Source organism: Sorex araneus, chromosome 8 (assembly GCF_027595985.1).
Source record: "Sorex araneus isolate mSorAra2 chromosome 8, mSorAra2.pri, whole genome shotgun sequence".
NCBI classification, from domain to species: Eukaryota; Metazoa; Chordata; class Mammalia; order Eulipotyphla; family Soricidae; genus Sorex; species Sorex araneus.
The window spans coordinates 40,254,135-40,281,525 of record NC_073309.1 but is presented as its reverse complement, the minus strand read 5'-3'; the positions used below and the strand labels follow the sequence as shown (position 1 = coordinate 40,281,525).

The following is a 27,391-nucleotide window of genomic DNA, read 5'->3' as shown; positions in this document are numbered from 1 at the left end:
TACCTAAGCTACCCAGGCCTGGAGGTCACCCCAAGGAGCCCCATAATCAGTTGTAATCAGGGCAAGCCTGCTCCACCTCCTCCCTCTCTGATATATTAGGGCTGGTCCAGGCCCCAGGCTCTGTCTCGGCCAAGGAGGGGCGGTGGCAACCGGCACCATGGGGAAGACAGTGAGTGGGGCTGAGGGTCCCGGAGGCCGGGGCTGGAGGTTGGAGGCAGGGGTTCCGGGGTGCCCTAATGCCTCCCCCATTCCCAGGACAATTACGAGCTGTCCTCAGTGGAGCTGGGCTCCGGTGGGAAGACAGGCAAGATGAACAAGAAGAGCGGCGGTGGGGGCAAGAGGAAGGATAAGCTGGAGAACATGAAGAAGGAAATGGAAATTGTGAGCACGGCCTGGGGGGCTCAGGGCGGAGGTGGCAGGGGCTTGCATGAGACCCTGACAGTGACAGCTCGTGTCCTGCCCCCAACATGTAGAATGACCACCAGCTGTCAGTGACCGAGCTGGAGCAGAAATATAAGACCAGTGCCACCAAGGTAAGCTGGATGGAAGTTGGGGGCAGAGAGGGGCAGGGGAGAGGCGGGAGGAGGGAGGCATGGAAGGGGAAGGGCAAGACAGAGAGAGGGAGAGAGCCAGATGGAAGTAGAGAGAGAAAGGGGCAGGAAAGACCAAGAGGAGGGGACAGATAAGAGGAAGGAGGGGATGGGGAGGGGGCCAGAGGGGAGTACCCCCACTCCCGTCCTCAGCTGCAGGGTAGGGGAGAGGAGGGCCCTGCAGCTTCTCCCATGACCCCCTCCACAGGGCCTTTCTGCACGCCTGGCGGCTGAGCTACTGGTGCGGGATGGACCCAATGCCCTGCGGCCACCCAAGGGCACCCCAGAATATGTCAAGTTTGCACGACAGCTGGCTGGTGGCTTGCAGTGCCTTATGTGGGTGGCCGCTGCCATCTGCCTCATTGCCTTCGCCATTCAGGCCAGTGAGGGTGACCTCACGACTGATGACAATGTGAGTGGGGTTGGGGGTGGATGGAGTGGCAGTGGTGGGCGGAGGGGGGCAGGCCCATGCGACCCAGGGGACCAAGGACACTGAATAAACCTCAGAACATGGGGTGGGGGGCAGCTACAGCATCAGGGAACTGGATCACTGGAGGAGGAAGGGCACTGGGCTCCAGGTCACCAGGGCACAGGGGACAGAATGGAGGACATAGGCGGGGCTCCAGATAGAGACTCAAGAAACAAGGGCGAGAGGATAAGGGATAGACCAAGGGCACTGGGGACACTGGCACGCAAACATAGGACACGAGGGCACAGAGAGCTATAAAGACGTCACACAGAATGGAAGCATGAGTGAGATGCAGGGTGGGAGGACCCGGGTGTCAATACAAGGATGTGGGGGAAGTAATGGACAGGGGACACGGGGCTGGGGAGATGCTGGGTGTGGGGCCTTGGAATGTGGAACTGGGTCACGAGGGCAGAATCCAAAACAACAGATCTACAGTACAAATGCACACGGACGTGGGGACTTGAGGGCACAGGAAATTCTGGGCACGGGGAGCCATAGGGCAACACAGACTTTGAAACACAGACTTTGAAACTCCGATGTAAAACTTGGGGGCAGCGGGCAAAGGGGATCCAGATGACCACAGTCAAGGGTGACATAGGGCATGGAACAGAGCATATGGGGACAAGCAGGATGAGGGATTCAGGGGTCAGGGAGCAGGTCTGGAGACCTGGCACCAGGAGAGCGAGGACACAGGACACTGGATGGGGATTGGGGTCATAGGGAATTGTGCATGAAGTTTCCTAGCTGCGTGTGACAAATGACAGAAGTGACCTTATGACCATGATGGGCACAGGGAGCTGGAGTCCACTCCTCAGCCCAGTCCTGCCACTCTCTGTAGCTCTATCTAGCCCTGGCCCTGATCGCTGTGGTTGTGGTCACCGGCTGCTTCGGCTACTACCAGGAGTTCAAGAGCACCAACATCATTGCCAGCTTCAAGAACCTTGTGCCCCAGGTGGGTCCCCTAGGCCACATCAAGTTCCAGAGACTCCACACCCCCAAGCAGGGCCCCCAGCAGTTCTCTGGGGCTCCTCCCATCACCCAGAGTCTCCACCCTTCCCTGAAGGTCCTCAACCCTCCCCAGCTCCCTCCTGCCCAGTCTTTTGCCCCTTTGCACTCACCGACTCCCCCCGACCCCACTTTAATTCTGCTGCTAATTCTGCTAATTCTTAAACCTACCACCCACAGCAAGCAACGGTGATCAGAGATGGGGACAAGTTCCAGATCAATGCGGACCAGCTGGTGGTAGGTGACCTGGTGGAGATGAAAGGTGGGGACCGCGTGCCCGCCGACATCCGCATCCTGCAGGCCCAGGGCTGCAAGGTGGACAACTCCTCACTGACCGGCGAGTCCGAGCCGCAGACCCGCTCCCCCGAGTGCACCCACGAGAGCCCCCTGGAGACCCGAAACATTGCCTTCTTCTCTACCATGTGCCTCGAGGGTCGGTGTCCCCCACACGCCCTCCCAGCCCCCTCAGAGCCCCAGCTGCCTCCCCGCTTTCCTCCTGCCCCTTCCGGAAACACATTCCCCTCCCTCACTTCCCACGCCTGCCACCCCTTCCAGTCCTGTGGGCTCCCTGCCTTCCCGCTGCCTCCTGCCCTTCTACCGCAGCCCCCCTGAGCCACCCTCTGGGTCTACTGCAGGCACAGCACAGGGCCTGGTGGTGAATACGGGGGATCGCACCATCATCGGGCGTATCGCCTCCTTGGCATCGGGGGTGGAAAATGAAAAGACGCCCATTGCCATCGAGATCGAACACTTTGTGGACATCATCGCAGGCCTGGCCATCCTCTTTGGGGCCACGTTTTTTGTGGTGGCCATGTGCATCGGCTATACCTTCCTGCGGGCCATGGTCTTCTTCATGGCCATTGTGGTCGCCTATGTGCCGGAGGGGCTGCTGGCCACTGTCACTGTGAGTGGGGAATGTGGAGGAGGGCTATGAAACTGAGGGTCTCCCTGGCTGTGGGTCCCTCCAGGCCACCTCCGGTCATCTCTTAACTGATCATCTCCTCAGTCCCTCTCCCATCTCTCCACCCCCCTTCCCACCAGCTATTCTCCCCTCTGCTCCCCATCTCCCTGTTTCTCTGACCATTCCAAGATGACTCGGGCTGAAGCGATAGTACAGCGGGTAGGGTGTTTGCCTTGCATGCAGTGGAGCCGAGTTCTATCCCCGGCATCCCATATGGTTCCTCCAGCACCGCCAATAGTAATTCCTGTGCGCAGAGCCAGGAGTAACCCCTGAGCATTGCTGGGTGTGACCCAAAAAGCAATAAATAAATCAATAAATAAAATAAAATAAACAAGATGACTCTGGATCCCACCTGGCCACACCTCCAGGATCCAGTGTTGGTGCTGAGCTCGGTGTGGACGGCCTTCTGTTGTTCAGCCCAGGACCCGCCCCAGAGGAGGCTCGGAGACTGCTGGCCTTCTCTGAGGGGCCATGCTGACCAGAGAACTTCAGCTGGCACTGATGGGGAGGGGTCTATGTATAGTCCCTCGGTTTGGAGAGACATGGCAAGTGGAAAGAACAGGCAGGACAAAAGCCAGAAGGCAGGAAAGCTGGAATGCCGAGTCCACACTGGGTTGCCCCTGTGAGGAAAGCCCTGTGCGGGAAGAGGAGGGAAGTGAGGCGGAAGCAAGGACGAGTCTCCACGGCTGTCTCAGTTCCCCCCCCCCCACTTCTCCAGGTCTGCCTGTCCCTGACAGCCAAGCGACTGGCCAGCAAGAACTGTGTGGTCAAAAACCTGGAAGCGGTGGAGACACTGGGCTCCACGTCGGTGATCTGCTCTGACAAGACAGGGACCCTCACTCAGAACCGCATGACAGTGTCCCATCTGTGGTTTGACAACCACATCCACACGGCCGACACCACAGAGGACCAATCAGGTAGGGAATCAACGGAGATCTGACCAATCAAGAGGGGGGTGGGCGGAGATAGAGGCAACTTGACCAATCAAGTGGGTAGTGGGCGAAGAAGGGCGCTCCCTGGACGCAGAAGGGAATCCCCAACCTCTTTTCCCACTGGGAAGAGTGCAGGGTACTGGGTCCTGCGAGGAGGCTAAGCCCATGGGATCTGTCCTCACAGGGGGCCAGAGGCTAGTACTGGAGAGAAGGTTCCGCTCCTGGGTATGAGGGGGTGGTTAGGGTCCCACTCAGCGGAGGGAATCTGTCCCAAGTCTAAGGTGAGGGGTAGGGTCTGCTAATGAGAGAGTCGCTCTGATCTGGGGCCCACAAGGAGGCCCCTCGCGGCCCCAACCTGAACGCCCGGCCCCCAGGTCAGACCTTTGACCAGTCCTCGGAGACGTGGCGGGCGCTGTGCCGCGTGCTCACCCTGTGCAACCGCGCTGCCTTCAAGTCCGGCCAGGACTCGGTGCCCGTGCCCAAGGTGAGGGCTGGGGGGCCGCGACGGAGCCTGGGAATCTGGTGCAGCCGCGCTTGCCCCTAACGCTGAACCCCACCTCCAGCGCATAGTGATCGGGGACGCGTCCGAGACAGCTTTGCTCAAGTTCTCCGAGCTGACTCTGGGCAACGCCATGGGCTACCGCGACCGCTTTCCCAAAGTCTGCGAGATCCCCTTCAACTCCACCAACAAGTTTCAGGTCTGCAGCCCCAGGAGCCCTCCCCAGAGGCTGGCCCTGCCCATTGCAAGCCGGGCTCATAGGACGGCTAGGCCCCCGCTGCGCAAGGCTTCGCTGCCCCTCAGTAGCCCATCCCAGTCCCCCATGTCCCACGTATCTTGACTATGGTCTCTTAGTGCTCATGCTCTCCGAGAGTCCTTACCGACCAGGCCTTCCTTGGGCGGAGTAATTAGGAATTCAGAGCTCACCACCAGCCCAACTCTAGACCCTTCCTCCATGGCTTTCCTGGGCCCAGACCTTAAGGAGGACCCTAATCCTGCCCCAACTTCCAGCTTCTACCAAGGGGCCCCTCTCCTCACGAAGGTCCAGTTCCAAGCAGCGCCCTGCCCCGTCAGTCCCGCCCACCAAAGCCCCGCCCCTCCCGGTGACCACACCCACAGCGCGGTGTTTTGTCCCGCCAGCCCCACCCATCAAAGCCCCGCCTCTCCCCCTGGTGGCCACGCCCACAGCGCGGTGTCCTGCTGGGTCAGCCCCACCCCACCCCAAATGCCACACTCTGTCCTCCTGACCCGCAGCTGTCCATCCACACCCTGGACGACCCCCGGGATCAGCGGCACCTGCTGGTGATGAAGGGTGCCCCCGAGCGTGTTCTAGAGCGCTGTAGCTCCATCCTCATCAAGGGCCAGGAGCTGCCGCTGGACGAACAATGGCGTGAAGCCTTCCAGACTGCCTACCTCAGCCTGGGCGGCCTGGGCGAACGCGTGCTGGGTGAGAGCCCCCAAGACTCCGGCACCGCTGTGCCAGGAGGAGCTCAAGCTCTGCCCAGCCTTCCTGGCCCAGTCCTGACCTTGATCGCTCACATTCCTGCTTGGCAGCTGGCACAGTCCTGACCCCTGACTCCTGAATTCCCACAATTACTCCAGTTCCTCCCCACCCCTCCCATCTTTACTCCTTCGGACATCCCCATCTTCACCTGGTGGGTGTACCCTCTATTATCCCAGGTCTTGCTTTCCGTTCCACCTTTCAGCAGTCACTTCTTGACCCTTTTGCTTTCACTGTCCCTGCTTCAATATGAGACATCCCAATCCTTGCCTCACCTCTCACCCAACTTTTGTTCTGATAACTCCTGCCTCAACCCTAGAAGCTTCTTTCACTTTAGTTGCTTAGGTCCCTTCTCTGGGGAGGCTGGGTCTGAGATGTATTTGATGAATGGGCACCAAGGGCTCAGCTCAGTGTCAGGCACCCATTGTATTGGGACCTGGGCATTTCACTAACCTCCTGGGTTTACTTTGGGAGGGTCCCCAGGACTCCTCTCAGATTGTACTGTCCTCTGCAGGCTTCTGCCAGCTCTACCTGAATGAGAAGGACTACCCACCTGGCTTTTCCTTCGATGTGGATGCCATGAACTTTCCAACTAGTGAACTGTGCTTTGCGGGACTCGTATCCATGATTGACCCACCCCGGGCCACCGTCCCTGATGCTGTGCTCAAATGCCGCACAGCAGGCATCCGGGTATGACCCTGGGAAGAGGAACAGGCAGGGACAGGAGCAGGGTGGGCAGTCGTGGGGGTGAAGAACCGGGGCAGAAACCCTCCTACCAATGTCTTGAACTGAAAAGAAAAGTTCTGGTTTGGAGAATGAAATACTTCTGGAGGATGACCTGTTCCTTGTCATCAAGAACTCGCCCTTTTCCATGCCTCAGTTCTGCTTTTCTCTCTGGTGGCTTTATTCTCAAGCTGTCCTTTCATTTTGAGGGGCAAAAGTGACCGCCCCCTACCCCATAGCTTTAACTTACATCCCACCCCTTGCTAGCCCCTTTTGCAATTGTAGGAGATTGGTTCACGTGTTCTCCCCTGAACCAGTCACTGTGGCAGGGGATGGATCACCTTGATTGAATTGTTCTAGGCTGACTTGTCCAGTCTGGGCCAAGGACCTCATGTCAATGTTGGCGGAGGGGTGGGTCCGCAAAGACACACAGGGATGGGGGAGCCAATGCTGAGCCAACAACACCTGGACACTAGCACATTCTCTAAGGCCCTAACAGGATCCAGTCTGGGTCCTGGTACCTTCCTGAGCTCAGTCCTTCACTTCCTTTTTGCTCCTCTCTGGTCATGCTGGCTGCCCTGCTCTTCTCCCATGATTCAGGCCCATTTGTCCTTCAGGTCCTTGCAGTGGCTATTTTCTCTGACGGGAACACTCTTCTCTCAGAGTTCCACAGGGCCAGCTGTATCTGCACACACTTAAAATTGCCTTGTTTCCCAACTGACACTTTGTCTACTAAGTCCCTCCTGGAATGCTAGAGTGTTCATTTCTTTTTTCCATTTATTCGGTTTAGAATGTCAGCTCTACTAAAGATTCTTGTGTCTTTTTCCTCGCAGTGGCCCAGGCACATAGTTAGCAGGCATGATGGGAGAATAAATTAAAGCGCCTATCAGCAAACGCTCACAGGGTGGAAAGGAAGATTGGGCTGATTTGATTGGTCAAGGGTCTGTTGGTTCCCTGATTCCTCCTACAGGTGATTATGGTGACAGGTGACCACCCCATCACCGCTAAGGCCATTGCAGCCAGTGTGGGTATCATCTCTGAAGGCAGCGAGACTGTGGAGGACATTGCTGCTCGCCTCCGGGTGCCCGTGGACCAAGTCAACCGGAAGTAAGCCCCCCTCAGCCAGCCCTACAGTTCTGCCCACAGCCCAGGCAGACTGAGGCTCCAGCAATGTCCCCCACCTACTTCAGGGATGCTCGCGCCTGTGTGATCAATGGAATGCAGCTGAAGGATATGGACCCATCAGAGCTGGTGGAGGCCCTGCGCACACACCCGGAGATGGTGTTCGCACGCACCAGTCCCCAGCAGAAGCTGGTGATTGTGGAGAGCTGCCAGCGACTGGTGCGGGGCCTGCCCAGGAGGGTGGGCAGATGGGCGGGGCAGGCCCTGGCTGGTCTCCAGTTGCTCATCAGTCTCCGCACCCTCTCCCTGCAGGGGGCAATCGTGGCTGTGACGGGGGATGGTGTGAATGACTCCCCAGCCTTGAAGAAGGCAGACATTGGCGTGGCCATGGGCATTGCCGGCTCGGATGCTGCCAAGAACGCAGCTGACATGATCTTGCTGGATGACAACTTCGCTTCCATTGTGACTGGCGTGGAGCAGGGTCCGGGCTAGATCAGCGATGGGCGGGGATGTAGGGGCTGTGCTGGCACAGGGGGAGAAAGGAAGTGGGCTGGGCAGAGGCTGAAGTGTTTGCTGTGTCTCGTAGGCCGATTGATCTTTGACAACCTGAAAAAGTCTATTGCCTACACCCTGACCAAGAACATCCCTGAGCTGACGCCCTACCTCATTTACATCACCGTCAGCGTGCCCCTGCCACTCGGCTGCATCACCATCCTCTTCATTGAGCTTTGCACGGACATCGTGAGTCCACAGCCCGGACACTTGCAGGGACAGGGGCTCAGAGGGGAGGGAGTAGACGAGGGAGCCAGCAGGCAGTTGGAACCCTCTGTGAGACAGAGGCAGACAATCTGACCAAGAGGGAAACTGTGGCCACATGGACTGGACAACACTGTTGGCAGAGGCCAGTCAGACTGATGGGTCCTGGTTGTGGTCACTGCTGGTGTTTCCCCCAGTGTTATTTCCGCCCTGCCCGTGGGCTAGGAGGGGAGGGGACACTGGCAAACTCTTAGCCCCAGTTCCTTCTGTTCCTGGTCAGTTCCCATCCGTGTCCCTGGCATATGAGAGGGCTGAGAGCGACATCATGCATCTGCGTCCACGGAACCCTCGGCGTGACCGACTGGTCAACGAGCCCCTGGCAGCCTACTCGTACTTCCAGATCGGTGGGTGTGCGCTGTCAGCTGGTCTTTGCAGGAGGCTGATCTGCTGCAGGGTCTCTAGGATGGGCTGGCTCTGCATTCCTGTGTTTGCATGCGACCCTGGGGCTCTGTCACTCCAGGTCCCCATCTTTGCATGATGGCCTCTGTGTCCCTTCTTCTGTCCCTGTTGTCTAGTTGTCTAGGACCTTCTCTCCCTATGGCTGGCTGTGTCCTTCTCTCTCTCTCTCTCTCTCTCTCTCTCTCTCTCTCTCTCTCTTTCTCTCTCTGTCTCTGTCTCTTCTGTCCCTGTCTATCTCTTTTGGAGTCTTGTCTTGGCCTCTATCTCCATGTTGCTACTCTGTGCCCTAGTCTCTTCCCCTGGGCCCTGGCTTCCCTGCAGCTCTGTGACTTTATCTACCTCCTGGTGTCTCCTTGCCTGTACCCCAGGTGCCATCCAGTCCTTTGCTGGCTTCACCGACTACTTCACGGCCATGGCCCAGGAGGGCTGGTTCCCGTTGCTGTGTGTGGGGTTGCGGCCACAGTGGGAGGATCATCACCTGCAAGATCTGCAGGACAGCTATGGCCAGGAGTGGGTGAGTCAGCCCTGACAGGTCCCCATCACCCACTCAGTTCCAGGGCCACCTTCCTAGCATGTGGTTTCCACATTCTCCTCCATGGGTGACTCAACTCTCAGCCAGGGTCTTCCAGGCCTGGGGTCCTGGGGTCTGCAGCCTTTCCCACCAAACTCCTGTACAGGGCTCCAACTACAGAGCGCGCCCTCCCAGCCTTCGGGCAGTGACAGCCTGTGCACAGGGACCAGGCTTTTGCCTGTTATCCGCCCTGCAGCACCCATCACAGAGTAGGGGCCTTTGTGGGCACTTTGATTGCTTGGAGTACAGAGAGGCTGATTGGCCCACGGGCGTGTTTTATTTGTTCCCTAGTTACAGATCAGGATATCCCCCTGCCCCCAGGCTAGAATTTCCCTGCCCCCTTCCCCCTGCCCCCTTAAGCATGGACTGTGGGGTAAAGCAAGCTGACCTTTTATTTTTTTTTAATTTTTTTATTTTTGGGATCACACCTGGCGATGCACAGGGGTTACTCCTGGCTCTGCACTCAGGAATTACTCCTGGCGGTGATCAGGGGACCATATGGGATGCTGGGAATCGAACCCGGGTTGGCTGCGTGCAAGGCAAACGCCCTACCCGCTGTACTATCACTCCAGCCCGCAAGCTGACCTTAAAGCCAGACTGCCTGGTCTCGTGGTCTGCCAGTGTTCATCGCTGTGTGACCCTGGGCATGTTGCTTGGCTTCTCTCTGCCTTCCCACCTAAAATGCTATGCATTAATGTCAGCCTTAGTGGTTTTCAGTGGCTCCAGGACAGTAGCAACAGCACCTGGGAACCTGGGTCCAGACCCTTCTAGTAATCAGTCCTCTGGGGATTCTGATGCCCGCCCAAGTTGGGGATTAGTGGATCTTGTGGGGTTATGGGGAGGTTTTACGAGATGAGACAGGAGCACAGGGCGCCTGGAAGGTTGTGCCCCCTCCACCCCATACCTGGCTGTGGCTGAAGACATGGGCTGAATGGGGCTGTACCGCGAGGCCTGTCTGGTCCACTTCACTGTGTTGACCATCTGCCCCCATCCCGGAGTTGCTGGACTCGGGCCTTGTTCCCTTGCCAAGACACCCTCCTCCTCCATTCACTGTGGGAGCAGCAGGCCTGCCCGGCTTGCCCAGCCACTGACACCCCTGCACCCTGGGGTCTGCAGCTCCCCAGACCACTGCCAGAGAAAGCACTGCGGGGTTTGTGGGCCCAGGCTGTGCTGGCCGCTCTGGCTCAGGCTGCTTCTGTTCCCTCCCGACGCCCAGACATTTGGGCAGCGCCTGTACCAGCAGTACACCTGCTACACTGTGTTCTTCATCAGCATCGAGATGTGCCAGATCGCTGACGTCCTCATCCGCAAGACCCGCCGCCTCTCGGCCTTCCAACAAGGCTTCTTCAGGTATCCAGGGCCCGCCACCCGCTGGGTCCTGCTCCCATCTCCCATCAGACCCTGACCAGCAAACCCGGGATGTGCGGGAGCCAGGTGCTAACTCTCCTCTTGGTGCCAACCAGTAGCTTTCAGCAGGTGCCTCAGCTGGGGCCCCCAGGGTCACCCGCTAAGGGTAGAAGCCCCCAGGGCCAGGCGTTTCCGTGGGAGAGGGCGTATGTTTTAGAACCTCTTCATGCTGCTCACCCCTAACCTCCTCTGCCCCAGCACCCCGATTCCCATCTGGTCTCCAACTCAGTGGCCTCTCTTGGCTCTGAGTGCCAACCTGTCCATCCTGTCCCACCTGCAGGAACAAGATCCTGGTGATCGCCATCGTGTTCCAGGTCTGCATCGGCTGCTTCCTCTGCTACTGCCCCGGAATGCCCAACATCTTCAACTTCATGCCCATCCGGTGAGGGTCGAGTGGTGTGAGCTGAGGGCTGGGCTTGAGGGACACAGCCTTTGGGGATGGCCTTTATCTTGCCACCTCTGCCCTCAGGTACCAGTGGTGGCTTGTCCCCATGCCCTTTGGCCTCCTCATCTTCGTCTATGATGAAATCCGGAAACTCGGAGTTCGCTGCTGCCCAGGGAGTGAGTGTGGATCCTGGGGGGAGGGGTGTGGAGCTGAGATGTTCTCAGGGTGACTTGCTCCCACCTTTGACATTTGGCCCTCCTTAGCAAACCACCACTGACCCACCACTGACCTCCAAGGGCCTGGCCCCTGCCCTGACCACTCCTCCCTAGCACTGAACTGCCTCTCTTCCCTAGGTTGGTGGGACCAGGAACTCTACTACTAGAGGGATCGTGGCCACACAGGACTCCTGGGCCCCTCTGGACAGTCACTGGAACATCTGAACCATCAAGAGGCCCGGTTGCACCCGTCTGCCCGAGTCCAGGCACATCAGCTTCCAGGGCCCCCGCCCACCTCCCTCCCCCATGCACAGGGCCCAGACTCTGAGCATCAGTTCCTAGGCCCTCCTCTGAGCTGGCCTTAGGGGAGCAAGTGGCGGGGGAGATGGTGGTGGGGCTGCTGACAGGGTGGAGCTAGCAGCTTCCCTGGTGTGGGTATTTCCTTTGGGGGCTGTTAAAGCCACCTGTGTCCTGAGGATAGCAATAAAGCAGCTCAAGGTACTGTCTTCAGCTCTTTACCAGTCGCTTCGATGTCACAAGCTAGTTTTCAGGGATGTAGCCCCAGATCCCAGAACACTGTCTGGTGCATAATGGGGTCTCTGTAAATGTTGGGGGGGGGGGGATGGACAGTGAATGTCTTTCCTACGGTTGCAGCATTTAAAGGCAAGAGGTGCCTTTAGTCAGAATCACCTCCGATTCTTCTCCCTCTCAAGAGGCTGAGACACAGGGTACCAGAACCCCTTTTACACTGAGCCCCCGGGTACCTCATGGCAGCTTGCTCATGGATTCTCCTCCCTGGGCCCCCTGGAACCTCATGACAGTTCTCAGTATCTCCCTGAGCCCCCAGACTCTCAAAGGGCATCCCCCTGAGCCCCCAGGTACCTCACGGCAGCTCTCAGGGCGTCCCCCATCCCAGTTCACTACTTAGTTCCTAGCCAACCTAGAGGTTGCTCACAGGTTCTTCTTCCCCTCAACTGGTTACTCAACTCTCCAGCCTTGGTCCCTCCACCAGTGGCCTGTCAGGGCCCCAGACTTTTCCTGGCCCCAGTCCCTTAGTCCACTATATTTTCCTTTTTTTAAAAAATTTTATTGAATCACTGTGATAGTTACAAGCTTTCATGTTTGGGTTACAATCACATAATGATCAAACACCCATCCCTCCACCAGTGCACATTCTCCACCACCAATATCCCCGGTACACGGCCCCCTTTCCCACCCTCTCCCGCCTCCATGGCAGACAACATTCCCCATACTCTCTCTCTACTTTTGGGCATGATAGCTTGCAACACAAACACTGAGAGGTCATCATGTTTGGTCCATTATCTACTTTTGGCACAGATCTCCCATCCCAACTGATTCCTCCAGCCATCATTTTCTTAGTGATCCCTTCTCTATTCCATCTGCCTATGAAACAGGCTTCCAGCTATGGGGCAATCCTCCTGTCTCGTGTATCTACTGTCCTTGGTGTCAGTCTCATGTGTTGTTATTCTATACTCCACAAATGAGTGCAGTCCTTCTATATCTGTCCCTCTCTTTCTGACTCATTTCACTTAGCATGATACTCTCCATGTCTATCCATTTATAAGCAAATTTCATGACTTCATCTCCCCTAAGTGCACTATATTTTCTGAGATTCATACTTGTCTCAGCTCTCATAGCATGTTCCCAAAAACCTGCTCCCATGCACTTTTCATCAGTGTGGTCCCTTCTCCCAAGGAGATGGGCAAGCCCTCTAGGACACAAGCCACAAATCTGTCCCCCAGGCCTGGTTTCCTTCCCTGTTACCTCCTACTGATAAAATAGTCTCTGCCATCCCACCGTCCTGCTGTCTGTTCTCAGTCTCCCCACCCAGTGGCCAAGGTCTTCCTAAACCCCAGTCTGAGCCTATTCTCTCCCACCTTCCATGGCACCCCGCCGAGCCGACCTTCAGAGCTTATCACTAGGCCCCATTCCTCCTGAGTTTCCCCACAACACGCCCTCCAGGTATCAGCTCTTATACCCTTAGGTGGATGAGTCAGTTCCCCCACACCCCCTTCCCAGTTTCCCATCAGACCCCCAACCCCACTCTCCCCTGGGGTAGTTGCTCTGCAGTTCAGCCCCAACCCACCATTCATATCTCTGAAGTTCAGGAACGCCAAGATTATTTCCCAGACAGCTGCCCGGCAGCAAGGAGCCAGCATCAGCAAACTGCTTAAGTCACGAGCACAGACCTCATTGGTCCTGAGTGGTCAGCGCTGAGGGCCCTGGGGTAAGGGTGCAGGAAAGGCAAGGCCACCCAAGGGTGCCCCATCTCCTTCCTTCTCACATCCAAATCAGGGTGACTAGTCAACTACTCCTCTACCCCCTCCACTTCTGCGACACCCTGTAAGGGCAGTGGGCAGGGCTGGATAGCACTGCCCAGGTCAGGTTTCCTCTAGAGCAGGGCTGTGCCTGGTGCTTTCCTAGAGCACAGGCATCCTGTGGCAAGACCTCGATGACAACATGGTCGAGGGGAGTGGGCTAATGCCCTTCCCTCTGGGGGCTCCCCTGTGAATGCCAAAGCTGGGGAGCACCCTCCTGGGGAGGCAGGCTGTGCCTTCAGAGCCCTGCTTCTGACACACATGCACACTGGTGGGTCCAATTTCTCTGCCTTTGGCACAGCCGACTGTGTGCTCTGCTGCTTGGACTGATCTGACGGGTCACAGACTGAGTCGGGGCACCAAGGAGCTCGGAGTCGCACAAGTTGGAGCCCCAGTGCCAGTAATGACTTCAGCCACTGCTGGGTTGTCGAGATGGGAGGGGTGGGTGACAAAGCAGGGGATTCTAGATGGGTCCCTTTGGCTGCCACACAAAGGGAAAATTGGAGAACAAGGTGACCAGTCAGGAAGGGTTTATAAGGATGAGGGTGAGCTTGAGCCTCTGAACAGAAGCCCCAAGAACCCTCCGCTGGATCCCAGTGTTCCGTTCCCAGAGTCACTACTATAAGGGCAGCACAAGCTCTCGGTAGGCCCCAGGGGGAAACAAGAAACAGGCACGGCTAGCTGGCCCGTATGTCTACCAGGCTCCAGAGCCAGAATAAGAGCCGACAGAGAAAGTGAGGCAGAAACAACTTTCCAAATACTGTTTACTTCACAGAAACCTGGAGATGGGGAGACGTGGCTACCTGGGAGGTCACGTCTAGGAGTGCACATTCACGACGGCGACATACAGGGCCAGAGTGCTAAGGGCCAGCAGCCCTGTCACCACTGCTCGGGCCAGAAGAGCCGTCCAGCTGCCCAGGGAAAAGAGGTGGACGAAAGTCCTGTGGGGCAGGAATACCACAGTGAGGGAGGCCAACAGCTAAGCAGCTCCGACCCACACCCCTCCCGCCACAAACCCCACCCAGCTCACTCCATGACAAAGGCCTTGTAGACACTGAGGAACATGAGGAGGACGACAGCTGGCCGGAAAGTGTGGTACAGGTCGTAGCGGGTAATCATCCAGACCTGGGCTGATGCCACGATGTAATGAACCTGGAGGGAAGCAAGATGTCATGGCCAAGTCCGGGGGGGGGGGGGGCAGACAGGGGCAAAAGGCATGCTGGGAACGCGTACCAGACTGATGTTGGAGTCAATGCTCATTTGGATATACTTCCAGTCAAACTCAATGCCTCGGGCGCCAACCCAGAGGGGGATGCAGCTGAGGAAGACAAAGGGAGGAACTTTCAGCCTCCCTTCCCCACCCCCCCACGCCCCAGATCCCTGATATTGTGCCCCTGCCCTCCAGCACCCCTCCGGAATCCAGGGGTCCTGGCTCAGGAATCTGGGCTCCAGGTGGCTGCACACACCGGGACATAATGAGCTCAGCAGTGGCCCAGCCCAGGGCAGCAACCATGATCTTGTATTCCCCCTTGCCGGCATTCCGGGACATGACAAGGTTGAGGCCTATTAGGTCTGCCACGTCCACACTGGCCTTCATAAACTCCTGTGGGTCAGATTGAAACCTGAGTCAGCCCTGGTGCTGGGAGCCCCACTCCAGTCATTCACTTTCCCTGCCTGACACACTCACCCCAATAAAGTCATAGATGCCGCCTTCCCAGGTGGGAAAGAAAGTGGCCAGGAACAGCATCTGCAAGACAGACAGCAGAGAGGTCAGCTCAAGGTCAGGGATCAACCACGTGGGTTTTGTGGGAGTAAGCACCTACTTAAGGAAAAGACCTTGGCGTTCCGGGGCCCCTTGGGGGTGGGGAGCACCAGATAGGGGCTTGGGGAGTTAGAGCGGGTGGGACCCTGTCTCCCAATAACTTGGGGAGATAAGAGGGCGGGAGCCTAGTACCCGCGGGGGGCGTGGGCTGTGGCGATCGCGGGGAGTCGGGGATCAGGTCTAGGCTGTGGCCGCAGCTCCCGTGCTGGCTCTCGGGAACTCCTGAACTGCACCCAAACCCCTCCTAACTAGAGTTACGTGTCCTCAATCTCACTAAAAGAGCTATGCAAAAGTGGCTTCAAGACCTCTCCTCCTGAGGTGGCACTCCTTCCAAAGCCGTCTTCTCTGGGCCTTCGGGAGCGTCCCTACGCCGAGTCCCGAGGGCAGGGCGGCCCAGGGGGGATCCGGGCGGGGCCGGAGCCCTGGGTCTGGCGAGCGCGGGGGCCAGTCGCATGGCGTCCGGGCGGCCCTCACCTTGCACAGCTGCACGAAGAGGTAGGTGACCCCGGCCTGGACGCATTTCCAGAAGGCGTTGTACTCGGACCTGCAGGAGCGGGGCGGTGAGGCGATGGCCCGGGCCCCCCTTCCCCGCCCCGCGGCCGCCCCGCACTCACAGGCCGCTGCACTTGTAGGTGATGAAGTAGGGAAAGTAGGCCAGGGCGAAGCAGTTCCCGAAGTGGAACAGCGTCATGGCGCCGGCCTCGCGGGCCACCGGCGCGGCGGCGTTTCGGAGCGCGGTGTCTCTGCGTCCGCCGGGCCTCGGAGCCCCTGCCCGGGCCTGGAGCCCACCTGCCTCCGCCGCGACGCGCGCGGCCTTCTGGGAGCCGGACTCCCGGCGCCGAGAGATGACGTACTAAAAGCCGGGGCGGAGCCGGGGGCGGGGCAGGTCTCCCCAGCCGCCCGAGGCCCCGCCCACTGACCCACGTGGTCCTGGGCCCCAGGTGCAGCCGAGGGGCGCGGCTTCGAGTCTCCGCCCTGGTGCTTGCAGGTACGGGCTATGCTTTAAAGTCAAGTGGGCTGTGAACCTGGATCGGACCCCGTTGTGGCCGGCGCAGAGAGACGGGGGCGCAGGAGTGGTACTCCGGGTTTTTATTTCACCGTTGGCTAGCGGCGCAGGACCCTCACAGTTGGAACCTTATTCTAACCCAAGGCGGGCTGTCTGAGAAACAACGGGACATACCGCCTGGGAACATGGGAAAGCGAAAGACGGGTTTCACTTGTCTTTTCTGAACATGTACTTGATGAGGTCCACCACCCGGTGACTGTAACCATATTCATTATCGTACCTGGAGGAGCGTAGGAGAGGGAGCGATTAGAAATTCCCCGGCCACCACCCTCAGTGTCCCTGTGCATTCTCCGTCCCTCTCGCTCCCCTTTCCCCTTTACCAGGAAATGAGCTTTACGAAATTGTCGTTGAGGGCCATGCTAGCCTTCGCATCGAAGATGGAAGAGTGGGTATCGCTGAGGAAGTCCGTGGACACTACCTGGGATCAGAATGGCAGAGCTCAATATAGGGTCAGAGCCAGGAGGACCCCAGAAGCTTGGGCTCTGATTTTTAGAAACAGTTGACTGTCCGTTAGCCCATGCTGAGGGGACAAGGTTTGGAAAAGCCGATGGCAGCTGGGTTCTGGGGGACTTGCCCAAGGACACAGATCACAGACACCCTAAAGGTGCACAGATAGCCCCTAATTCCTGGGACTATTGTGGGCCCTGGGAATAGATTGGCATAGAGGGTCCCTGGGAGAGGGGTGTGCTAAATCTGGGGATGGAAGATCTAGGAGGATCTGGTCAACTCAGGCACTCACACAGGGTCTAAGGTACAAGGGACAGCAGACAGAGGCCCCTAGGGTGTGTCTTGGTGGGAATGAAGGCCATGGGAGGGTTTTCAGAAGTGAAGGCGATTTCACTGAAGCCAGAGAGCCTGGTAGCTGTGCGAGGGCCAGCCATAAGGATACTTAGGGGGGCAAGAGAAGGATGACTGCCATCTCGCATGCTTGGCCGAGTGAGTGTTATGGAGCAGGCACCAGCCTTTGGCCACTAAACACGGCTGCACAGCTGCTGTGTGCCAGACCTGGAAGGCAGCCGGTGCTCTGGGAGTGAGAAGAGCTTCCAAGTCTCACTGTCCTGGAGTACAGCGACTGGCAGGGTCATAGGTAGCTTCGAGGTAAAGGTGTGAGTGAGGAAAGGGGCCTCAAAAACAAAAAATGACACCCCCCTCCCCAAACCCCCATCTTACGGAGGAGGGAGGTGGATCTGTAGAGACCTGGGGGAGGAGAAAGGCCTCCCACCCTGGGGGACAGCTTCCAGATGGCAGGACAGTACAGAAACTCTACGCTCCTATTTGGCCCATTGCCTGCCATGGCTTGGTTAACAGAAGTCTTGCTCCCTCCCTGGCACCCACTCCTCAGCACCTACCTCATCCTCTGTATAGTCCAGGATGCCTTTCAAGGACCCATTGGCTGCTGAGCGTATGGCGTCCTTGATGGTGGACAATGAGGCAGGATGGGCCAGGCGGCAGGTCAGGTCCACAACGGACACATCTGGAGTTGGCACCCGGAATGCCATTCCTGTCAGCTTTCTAGAGGACCATATATGAGGCTGAGAGTCAGAACCAGGGACTTGGTCCATGTGACCCTCCCTCTGCGCTCCCCTCCGTAGACACCCTGAAAAGGACAAGGGGCCAGTCCGGTCCTCCTGTGGCATGCCCCCCACCCAGCTTGCAGCCTCCTTGCTCGTACCCTTTGAGTTCAGGGATGACTTTGCCCACAGCTTTGGCAGCCCCTGTGGAGGCAGGTATGATGTTCTGGTGGGCACCCCGGCCATCGCGCCAGGCCTTTTTCGATGGCCCGTCCACAGTCTTCTGCGTAGCGGTGTAGGAATGAATTGTCGTCTTGGGAAGAAGAGGGCTGAGTGAGGCTTTCCTGTGCTTTTTTTCCTAAGTCTTGGGAGGGGGTGACCCAGGTATGGAAGCTTGTAGGGCAGCCATCACGGGCTACTTGGCCAGCAGGTACAGGCCAGGGGCCAGCCTTGCTTGAGTCAAACAATGTCTTAAAAGATGTTATCAGGGGGGCTGGAGTGATAGCACAGAGGGTAGACCATTTGCTTTGCACATGGCTGACCCAGGTTCAATTCCCAGCATCCCATATGGTCCCCCAAGCACTGCCAGGAGTCATTCCTGAGTGCAGAGCCAGGAGCAACCCCTGAGCATTGCTGGGTGTGACCCAAAAAGAAAAAATAAAAGACGTTACCCGGCAGGCCTCCCCTCCTGAAACTCATCTCTGGTAATGCCACACACTGCACACATTCCAGGGAGAAAGTGGGGTTCTGCTCATCCCACTCTTGCCCCAGCTCACCATCAGCCTTCCCACAACTTACCATCAGGCCTTCCACGATCCCAAATCTCTCGTGGATGACCTTGCTGAGGGGAGCCAGGCAGTTGGTGGTACAGGAGGCGTTGCTGAAACAGCCCAGGAATGCAAGGGTAGCGTGAGGCGAGTCACCCAGCGCCCTGCCACCCTTCTCTCTCTCGGGGTATGCAACCAGGCCTGGTTTGGTGGAAAATCAAGATCTGGGCGGGGGGATACCTTCTAAGTCAAAGAGGTGCCAGAGGTGTTTCTGGGGGAAGTCTTCCCATTGGGGGCTCTAGAAGTCAAGTATTTCTAAAGGCTAGTTTGTGGAGGGGGCACACGCTCCATGGGGGAGAAGCCCAGGGTGGGTTGTGGAGGGGTCCTTGAAGCTGACCCCCCACAAACAGGCTGTGAGTTCTCTGGGCACCACCCCCTTCCCCATGGCCCCTTACCTGACAATTCTCATGGATTCTGGGTCATACTCCTGTTCATTCACCCCCATGACAAATGTGGGTGCATCTGGGGAGGGAGCGCTGATGACCACCCTCTGGGCACCTCCATTGAGGTGTTCCTAGGGAGGTGGCACAGATGTCAGGGCGTGCTGCAGGTGCCCCGGACCCACCCCCACCAGTCACGGCACTCCCCCTACCCTCCCCCCCAACACACACACTCACCGAAGCGTCTTTTAAGCTTAGGTACACGCCCGTGGACTCCACCACGTAGGGGCTTCCCACAGACTTCCAGGGGATGTCGATGGGCTTCATGCTGTGGATGGGGTTGCAGGTCTGTTTCACGGTCGGCCCTGCCTCCACAGTCCCATCTTCATAGTCTGTGGCCATAACCCTGTCCCTCTGCTCTGAATCCCTAACATTGCCCAGATGGGTTCGACCCTCCTCTTCTTGCCTCGTTTCAGGAACCTGCCCGCAGGCTGCCTTTCTCAAACACCTTGGCCTTGCAGTACCTTGGCACAGGCCTCAGCCTTCATGACTGGGGCCTCGGTCCTTAGGGACCATCCCTGGATGTAAAGCCAGGGGGAGCTTTTCTACAGCAGCTGCCTTGACTGGAGGCAGTCAAAGGAGGGTGAGGCCTGCCCAAGGCTTCTGGTCCCCAACCCTGCCACCCTGGCACAGCCCTCCTGCCCCTCTTGTCCCTCTCCCACCAGTGGTTGGGGCCAGGAAAGTCCCCAAGGGGTCCTTGGAGAGCTGGTCTGAGGCCAGCCTGGCATCTGTGACTGTTGGTTGTATTTGGAAAAGAAGAGAGGTTATTTCCCACTTGATCGAGATTTCGTTTCACTTAGCACTTTTAGCAAAAGCATGTATTAGAAAACCATCAGGGAGCTGCAGCGATAGCACAGCGGGTAGGGCATTTGATTTGCACATGGCCGAGCCAGGTTCGATTCCCAGCATCCCATATGGTCCCCTGAGCACCGCCAGGAATAATTCCTGAGTGCAGAGCCAGGAGTAAACCCTGTGCATCACTGGGTATGACCCAAAAAGAAAAAAAAAAAACCATCATGGGCCAGAGTGATAGCACTGAGGGATTGAGGGCAGGGTGCTCGCCTTGCACGTGGCCAACCCGGGTTCTATTCCCATATGATCCCCTGAGCTTGTCAGGAGTGATCCCTGAGTGCAAAGCCAGGAAGCCAGGAGTAAGTCCTGAGCATGGCCAGGTGTGCTTCATGCCCTCCCCCCAAGCCAAAAACAACAACAAAGAACATATTAAATAACAAGGCATTGATTTTTTTTCTTTTTGGGTCACGCCTGGTGATGCACAGGGGCTACTCCTGGCTCTGCACTCAGGAATTACCCCTGGCGGTGCTCAGGGGACCATATGGGATGCTGGGAATTGAACCCAGGTTGATCGCATGCAAGGTAAACGCCCTACCCACTGTGCTATTGCTCCAGCCCCAAGGCATTGATCTTGTATGTGGCCAATCTGGGTTCAATCCCTGGAATTCCTTCATGCTCCACCAAGCCTGTCAGGGATGATCCCCGAGTGCAGAGCCAGGAGTAAGCCCTGAGACTGCCAGGTGTGGCCCCCAAATCAAAACAAACAAAAAACCCCCAAACAAAAATATCCCCAAAACATTAAGTACTGCTGTTTTTTGTTGGGGTTTCAAACAAGCCCTGATAAATGGCCGGGCTGTGTTCTAGCCTTTTCCCTCAGAGGTCGAACAGAGGTGCAGTATGTGTTTCTGTGATTCACATCTGCTGTGTCTTCTGGAGCTGTGTTTCTCAGCGATATTCTGACCTTGGACCCCCTTCCATACTTGCTTCTTTCTGTAATTTCCCTCCCCCACCCCATTTATACATTTTTAAACCCATTTTAAAAAAACTTTTCATCATTAGGCCCTTGGAATATCCTGTGGGTTCAGAGGGGTCCTGTTGTCCTTGGTTGAGAAATACTATTCTAGAGTCTTACTTTTCTGTTTAGTTTTGGGCCCCACCTGGCAGGGGGAACCATATGAGGTACTGGGGACTGAACCCAGGTTCGCTGTGTGCAGGGAAAACACCTTCCTATCTTCCTATCTCTTGCCTGAACTTGGCTTCTTAAACTATGGGTCAAAAGCAGCATCTCCAATGATCACTGTCCCCAGTCCCTACCTGCCACTTCCCTTTCCCATCACACACAGGGCCTGGGAGGTCAGGGAGCTGTTCTGAGGAGTGTGGAAGGCCCCAGGTCTTGTCTGGGGCTGCAGGAGGTCAGCCAGCTCATGGAAGTAGGGGTAGGTGCTGGATGGTTGGCAGTGGGCAAGGTGTTCCTTGTGTTCCTTATAAATATGTCCACTGCTATTTCTGTTTATACATTTGTGACTTTGGGAGGGTGGGGAGTAAGAATATGGGGAGACAAAAGGAGAGAGGGACAGAGAGACAGAGAGAGAGAGAAGAAAAGTGCCTGCTATAGAGGCAGGCTGGGGCATGGGGGATGGGGGTGATGGGAGGGAAACTGGGGACACTGGTGGTGAGAAATGTACACTGGTGGAGGGATAGGTGTTGGGACACTGAATGACTGAAATCTAATCATGAACAGCTTTGTAAGGGTCTATCTCACAGTGATTCAATAAAAATAATTTGAAAAATCTGAAAAATGTCACTGTTTTCTTGAAAGATAAAAGAGCAAAAACTTAATAATAAATCATCATTTGCTCTTACATTGGAAATATGCTTCAGGAAATATGTTCCTCAAAATGTGATTCCCTGTTCTCTTTTCCTATACAACTCTTATAACTGTGCAGCCTAGGTGGTTGTTTGGGTCATGAGTCTGCCATTACTCAGGATACTAGCCCATTAATAAACATATTTTCCCTCATCAAAAAAAATATGTGGAGGTGACTATGGAGTATATTAAACAGCTGGTGCTACTGCTTGATTTCAAGATTCTGAACTTGTTCAAGTGCAAGAGTGTCTCTCAGTCAGACATTTTCATGGTCCCATGTAGGCAGAGCTGACTCAGGACCCAAGCTCAGAGGCCTTGTGTGGCCCAAGAACCAGTAAGGCCAAGGTGTGTGTGTGTGTGTGTGTGTGTGTGTGTGTGTGTGTGTGTGTGTGTGTGTGTGCAGAATGCTGAGGGGATGAGGGAGTGGCCATCAGGTGGAAGCCATCGGGAGACTGAGGGAGGGGAACCACCAAATCCACTTGATGTTTTTAAGGGGCTGCTGGCCTGGAATCTAGTGCCTGTTGCTGGTTTGATGGCAAAAAATATTTTTCTTTTTTGCTTTTTGGGTCACACTCGGTGTTGCACAGGGGTTACTTCTGGCTCTGCACTCAGGAATTACTCCTGGCGGTGCTCAGGGAACCATATGGGATGCTGGGGATTAAACCCAGGTCATCCGCATGCAAGGCAAATGCCCTACCCACTATGCTATCACTCCAGCCCCGCAAAACTATTTATTGGGAAGGGAGATGAGGTGGTTTGGGGATCGGAGGGGAATCAAACTGGGGTTTAGACGTACTGAGTGTCCGGCCTGTGAGAAAGCATGCCATTGTGAGTGCATCATTCCACACACATGCTTCTCCATCCTCAGAGGACGCCCCCCCCCCAGCAGTGAACCCTACCTGGGAGTGATGAACCCCAGATGATCAGCCAGAACCCTGTGCTCCACATCTCTCTGGCACATTCAGCTGCCCTTACCTCTGGAAGACACTGATCTCCATGTCATCCACCATCAGATACCCGTTCTTGTACTGCACATTCCCCTTGTACCGGCGGTGGGTGGAGTCGTACTTGAACATGTACACCTGAGGGACACAGAGGCTTCTGAGCATTCTAGGGGGGCAGGTGCAGGGCAGCGAGCACCTGTGTGCAATCCCCACCTTGAAGGTGGGGTTTGAACCCAGGTTGTCCACTTGTAAGGCAAATGCCCTCCCTGCTGTGCTATCGCTCCCCACATCCCTGATGGGACCCTTTCCTAGAGCTCCCCTGAACTCCTCACTGGCCCCAGTGGATCCTGCCCCTTCTCTGCCGCTCACCATGTATTCGGGGTCAATGAAGGGGTCATTCACGGCCACCACCTTCACACCCTTCTCTATGCAAGCTCGAAGGACCAGGCGGCCGATGCGTCCAAATCTGTGCGGGGACAAGGGGACATGAGGTTTGTTTTCACAGTCTTCCCCCGCCTTGGACAAAGGACAGGACAAGAGAGAAGAGGGGGGAGCTGAGGGGAGATCACTCAAGGGGGAGAAGGCAAGGCCACACTACCTGCCACCACGCCACAGCTGCTTCTGCTTCCCCAGCCCAGCTGCCCAGCCCCGAGCCTCAGCCTTAGAACTGGAGGGACCTTCAAGAACGCAGGTCAGAGGATGTCCTCTGGCCTCGACCATCTCTGTTCATCCCTGTATCACTGTCACTGTCATCCCATTGCTCATTGATTTGCTCGAGCAGGCACCAGTAACGTCTCCATTGTGAGACTTAGTTACTGTTTTTTGGCATATGGAATATGCCATGGGTAGCTTGCCAGGCTCTGCCATGTGGGCGGGATATTCTCGATAACTTGCTGGGCTCTCCAAGAGGGGCGGAGGAATTGAACCCGGGTTGGCCACATGCAAGGCAAACACCCTACCCGCTGTGCTAACGCTTCAGCCCTTCTGTTCATCAGGAAAATCTAATCCAAGCCCCTTTCCATGACCTACCAGGCTCCAAAGCTTCCCTCTCCTTCCGGCTGGCTCCACTCCAGACGGACTGACCACCTGCCTGTCCTCAGCATACTCAGCTGCCACCTCCCATGCAGTGTTGTAGTGGCTGCTCAGGGCCTCCCTTCCCAGAAGCCTCCATGACTCCCCTGGCTAACACGGTCCTCTACAGTCTTATCACACCCCCCAGGTCCCATGTTGTTTTCAGCACGCACCACCTAACTGCTGGTCCTCAACCTTGGTTTATCTTCCCGTCCAGACTAGCAGTGGTCTGAGGGCAGACCCTCCACCTCCCACCCCACCCGCTGCCCCAACCAGAAACATCCTAAGACCAGGGGCCACTCACCCATTGATGCCGACAGTGAGTTTCTTGGAAGGAGGTGGTGGAGGAGGGGGAGGCGGTGGTGGGGGCGGTGGAGGAGGAGGAGGAGGAGGAGGAGGAGGAGGAGGAGGTGGCGGCTCATCCTCTTTGAAGGGCTCCGGCTCTGGCTCTGACTCCGGGGAAGGCGGAGGCTCGATCTTGGGCTCCGGAGGGGGTGGTTGGGGCAGGGGTGGTGATCTGGTTACTGTGGGGAGGGGAATAACAGGGTGGCAAAGAACTGTACCATCCTTGAGACTGAACACTCAACCTGCAAGAGCTGCTAGTGGCCAACCACCTTGAGCTCCGGGTTTGCTAAAGCATCCTGGCCTGCAGAATAAGCAGGGCGTGGCCCTGCCTCCAGCCAGCATCTCCACCTGCACGTCCAGGGCTCAGTTCACAGGCATATAAGGATCTCCCACAGTGGTTACTCACTGCCCCTCCACAGACCTGAGCTCCGGGCAGTGCCCCTCCTTGGCTGTGGAAAGGCTGAAGACCACTGCTTCCAATCAGCAGCACCTCGTAATCACCCAAACAGAATTTAACACCTTGGCAGCCCGAGTCCTGCCCTCGAGGTTTAGTATGATGTCATCGTCAGGGTTGAGGCCTGACCTTCTATCATATTATTAGGAGTATTCGACAGACAAGAGGAATTGAAGGTGCTCTTCAAGGGATTCCAATTAGGAGAGTCTGGGAACCTCTTCTTTAAGCTCAGTACCAGTGCCCCATTCCTGAGAGCCTCTGCATTTTTAGTAATTGCTTGGTGTGGGGCACTGGATGTCAGCCCTGGTTTGACCACCTGCTAGCTGTGTGGTCTCAACCAAGTTGATGAACTTCTCTGGTCTGTTTTCAGGTATCAAATCTGAGTGGCTGAAGGACTCAGGTGAGACGGAAATACAGGCTCACCAGGAGAGAATCGAATGGGAGAAAACTGGCTGAATTCTAAGAGTGTGACAACGGAGAGAGACAGGCATTGGCAAGAGGCAGGAAGACGTGGGAGCTGCTTTTGGCGCCAAAATCACTGGCACCAGGTGGTGAAGAGCTAAATAAACTTGGATTTTGATGCCAAGGGGAGAGGGGTTAGGGAGCTTTGGGGGAGCTGGGGTGATCGGGCTACTGACACCTCCTAGACTCTACCTGCCGGGTCACTTGCCTTCCCCCACCCATCCTCCGGACGCCTTGCCTGCCTTTGTATCCTGACTTAGATATTTTGTGTGCAAGAAAACCCCGTGTTAAACTCTATTTTTATTTCTGTCACCAAGAGCAAGTGCCAGTGGTTCCATCTCCCCAGCCTTTCTTGGCTGCCACAGGTCATGTGTCCTGAAGGGGCCGTGGATATTGCTGGCAACCACAGACGCTCAGAAAGGTGTTAACATTTATGAATGGCAGCCACCCTGTGGTTATCAATAGAACCTTAATGGGGTAGTTCTTGTTCCTGGGAGTTTTCTTTCTGTTACCACCAAACTGGGCGATCTGTCCGTGTACGCTGGGAGCAGAGATCTGAGCCCGGTTAGGCCAATCTTTCAAAAAAAATTGTGTGTGTGTGTGTGTGTGTGTGTGTGTGTGTGTGTGTGTGTGTGTGTATGGGAGTGGGGTCTAAGGGCTGGAATAAAGCTGTACCGGGAAGGAGCTCGTGATGGAGCAAGAGCAGCTGGGAGGTGAAACAAGGTCATGAGTGCCCTCTCTCCCAATTACAGTGCCACTCCCATTTCCTGGATGCCACCAAGGTCTGGGGGCCTGTTGAGCGCTTCACGTGCACCAGCTCATGGAATCCCCTGGGGCAGGTTCTGTAAATCCTGTGAGGGGCAACCCAGACTTCAGGTGACCTCAGGCAACGGGTTTAAGTTTCAGCGCCCCAACCCGAGTCTGCAGGATGACCACCCCGCCCCCGCACTCCGCTTCCTGGGAGGCCGCCCAGGCCCCGCCCACCTCCCAGCACCGCCCACAGCCCAAAGGCCCCACCCACAGACAGCACCACGCCCAAAGGCCCCGCCCACAACTCGGGTCCATGGCTCCGCCCACGGCCCCGCCCTCCCCGCAGCGTCCAGGATCCTGGAATATTTGACATTGGGAGACCTAGGGAAATGGTTTGCTTAAAGGGGGGGGGGGGGGGGATAAACATCGTAACCATGAGTGTACACCCGAGAGGTGATTGGTAGGTGGCAAGTGTCCTCGTTGTGTGCAATACTGCAGTACAGTGAGGTGCGGGACCAGCGAGGGTCAATTTGATGTGAAACCAAGCTTGTGGAGGTGCATTAACAATTATCAGGTCTGCCCAGACAGAAAGGCTCCTTCATACCACGGTCTTCTCGAGGCTCCAGCCCGGGAGCCCCTGGCGCCACCCTTTCACCGTGCTCTCAGTCCAGTCCCAAGGTGGGGCCTTTCCTGCCCCCTCTCCCTGCCCCCAACTCTAGAATCCACTCAGGACATCGCGGGATGGGCAGACGGAGGGGCTGGAGGAAGGGCTAGAGGGGAGCCCTCCCCCGCATCCGAGAAGGTGCACGTGTGCTCCCGCTTCCGCAAGAGGGGCGCTCCCAGCCCTCCCTTTCTCCCCCATCGCTGCCTCACCCCGGCAAGGCTGGCGGAACAGCTGGACGACGGTAACATTGGTGAGTATGACATCTCGTTTCGGCATGGTCTCCTAAGTCTTCATCGTCCTGTGATGTTAACTGAGATGCAGAGCTAACTGCTGCGGTGAGAGAGAGAGAGAGAGAGAGAGAGAGGGAGAGAGAGGGAGAGAGAAAGAGAGAGCGCCTTGCTGTGATATCATTGACTCTGGGGACGTCACAGTGCGTCAGTGTCTGAAGTGACGTCACAATGTTGGTTCTCCCGCCTGGGTGGTGGTGGAAATTGTTACATGATGCTTCCCTGCGCCCTACTCCTGAGGGCACGCGCTAGCATTTAGTGTGGAATCCAAGGGTTTCCTTTGGTTTGTTCTTGCTTCTGTCTCCCTTGGCATGGGGGCTCGGGGCTGGTCCTTGACCTCCCTCTGGACAGTTACCCTAACTCTTCTTTTTTGCCCAGAATGCCCCGCCCTGTCTTTTTGAAATGCCGCCTTGCAGGAGAGGCTCTCCTGACTGGCATCCAGGTTCTCTAGTTGCTGGGTCACTTGTCCCCCAACCCATTCTCTGGAAGCCTTGTCTGCCTTTGTATTCTGCCTTAGATGTTTTGTGTGCAAGAAAACCCTGGGTTAAATTCTATTTTCATTTCTCTCATAGCCCCACCCTTCTGCCCCACTTCTACTGAAATGTTTTCTTATTTATGTATTTATTTATATATTTATTTTTTCTGATGGTTTGCCC

The 27,391-nt window shown here is 56.5% G+C and overlaps 3 protein-coding genes across 4 annotated transcripts; 1 reads left to right on the top strand and 2 right to left on the bottom strand.

Annotated features, from left to right (window-relative positions):
• Positions 1-358: 358 nt before the first annotated feature.
• ATP4A (ATPase H+/K+ transporting subunit alpha) lies at positions 359-11,323 on the top strand. Its single transcript, XM_055145913.1, has 21 exons — positions 359-381; positions 474-533; positions 799-1,002; positions 1,898-2,011; positions 2,245-2,497; positions 2,682-2,968; positions 3,744-3,942; positions 4,332-4,441; positions 4,521-4,655; positions 5,210-5,402; positions 5,971-6,146; positions 7,150-7,286; positions 7,370-7,520; positions 7,614-7,782; positions 7,888-8,042; positions 8,338-8,461; positions 8,885-9,030; positions 10,304-10,437; positions 10,775-10,836; positions 10,924-11,055; positions 11,233-11,323. Exons 1-21 carry the CDS (start codon positions 361-363, stop codon positions 11,259-11,261), a joined length of 2,991 nt encoding a protein of 996 aa, XP_055001888.1. The 5' UTR covers positions 359-360; the 3' UTR covers positions 11,262-11,323.
• Positions 11,324-14,180: 2,857 nt separating this feature from the next.
• On the bottom strand, positions 14,181-16,091 carry TMEM147 (transmembrane protein 147). Of its 2 annotated transcripts, XM_004600739.2 has the most exons (7): positions 15,870-16,091; positions 15,730-15,799; positions 15,121-15,180; positions 14,900-15,036; positions 14,667-14,751; positions 14,464-14,585; positions 14,181-14,374 (listed from the first exon to the last, which is right to left on the bottom strand). In XM_004600739.2, the coding sequence occupies exons 1-7, from the start codon at positions 15,944-15,946 to the stop codon at positions 14,251-14,253; spliced, it is 675 nt and encodes a 224-aa protein (XP_004600796.1). In that variant the 5' UTR covers positions 15,947-16,091; the 3' UTR covers positions 14,181-14,250. The 2 variants fall into 2 exon arrangements, with proteins under 2 accessions (XP_004600796.1, XP_055001511.1); XM_055145536.1 differs by lacking the exons at positions 15,730-15,799; positions 15,870-16,091 and adding an exon at positions 15,561-15,723.
• A 377-nt stretch (positions 16,092-16,468) lies between these two features.
• GAPDHS (glyceraldehyde-3-phosphate dehydrogenase, spermatogenic) lies at positions 16,469-26,724 on the bottom strand. The gene is made up of 11 exons (XM_004600741.2): positions 26,658-26,724; positions 24,078-24,297; positions 23,072-23,168; positions 22,734-22,840; positions 19,277-19,367; positions 19,055-19,173; positions 18,631-18,712; positions 17,994-18,145; positions 17,671-17,833; positions 16,642-16,739; positions 16,469-16,541 (listed from the first exon to the last, which is right to left on the bottom strand). Exons 1-11 carry the CDS (start codon positions 26,722-26,724, stop codon positions 16,469-16,471), a joined length of 1,269 nt encoding a protein of 422 aa, XP_004600798.2.
• Between the last annotated feature and the right edge of the window lie 667 nt (positions 26,725-27,391).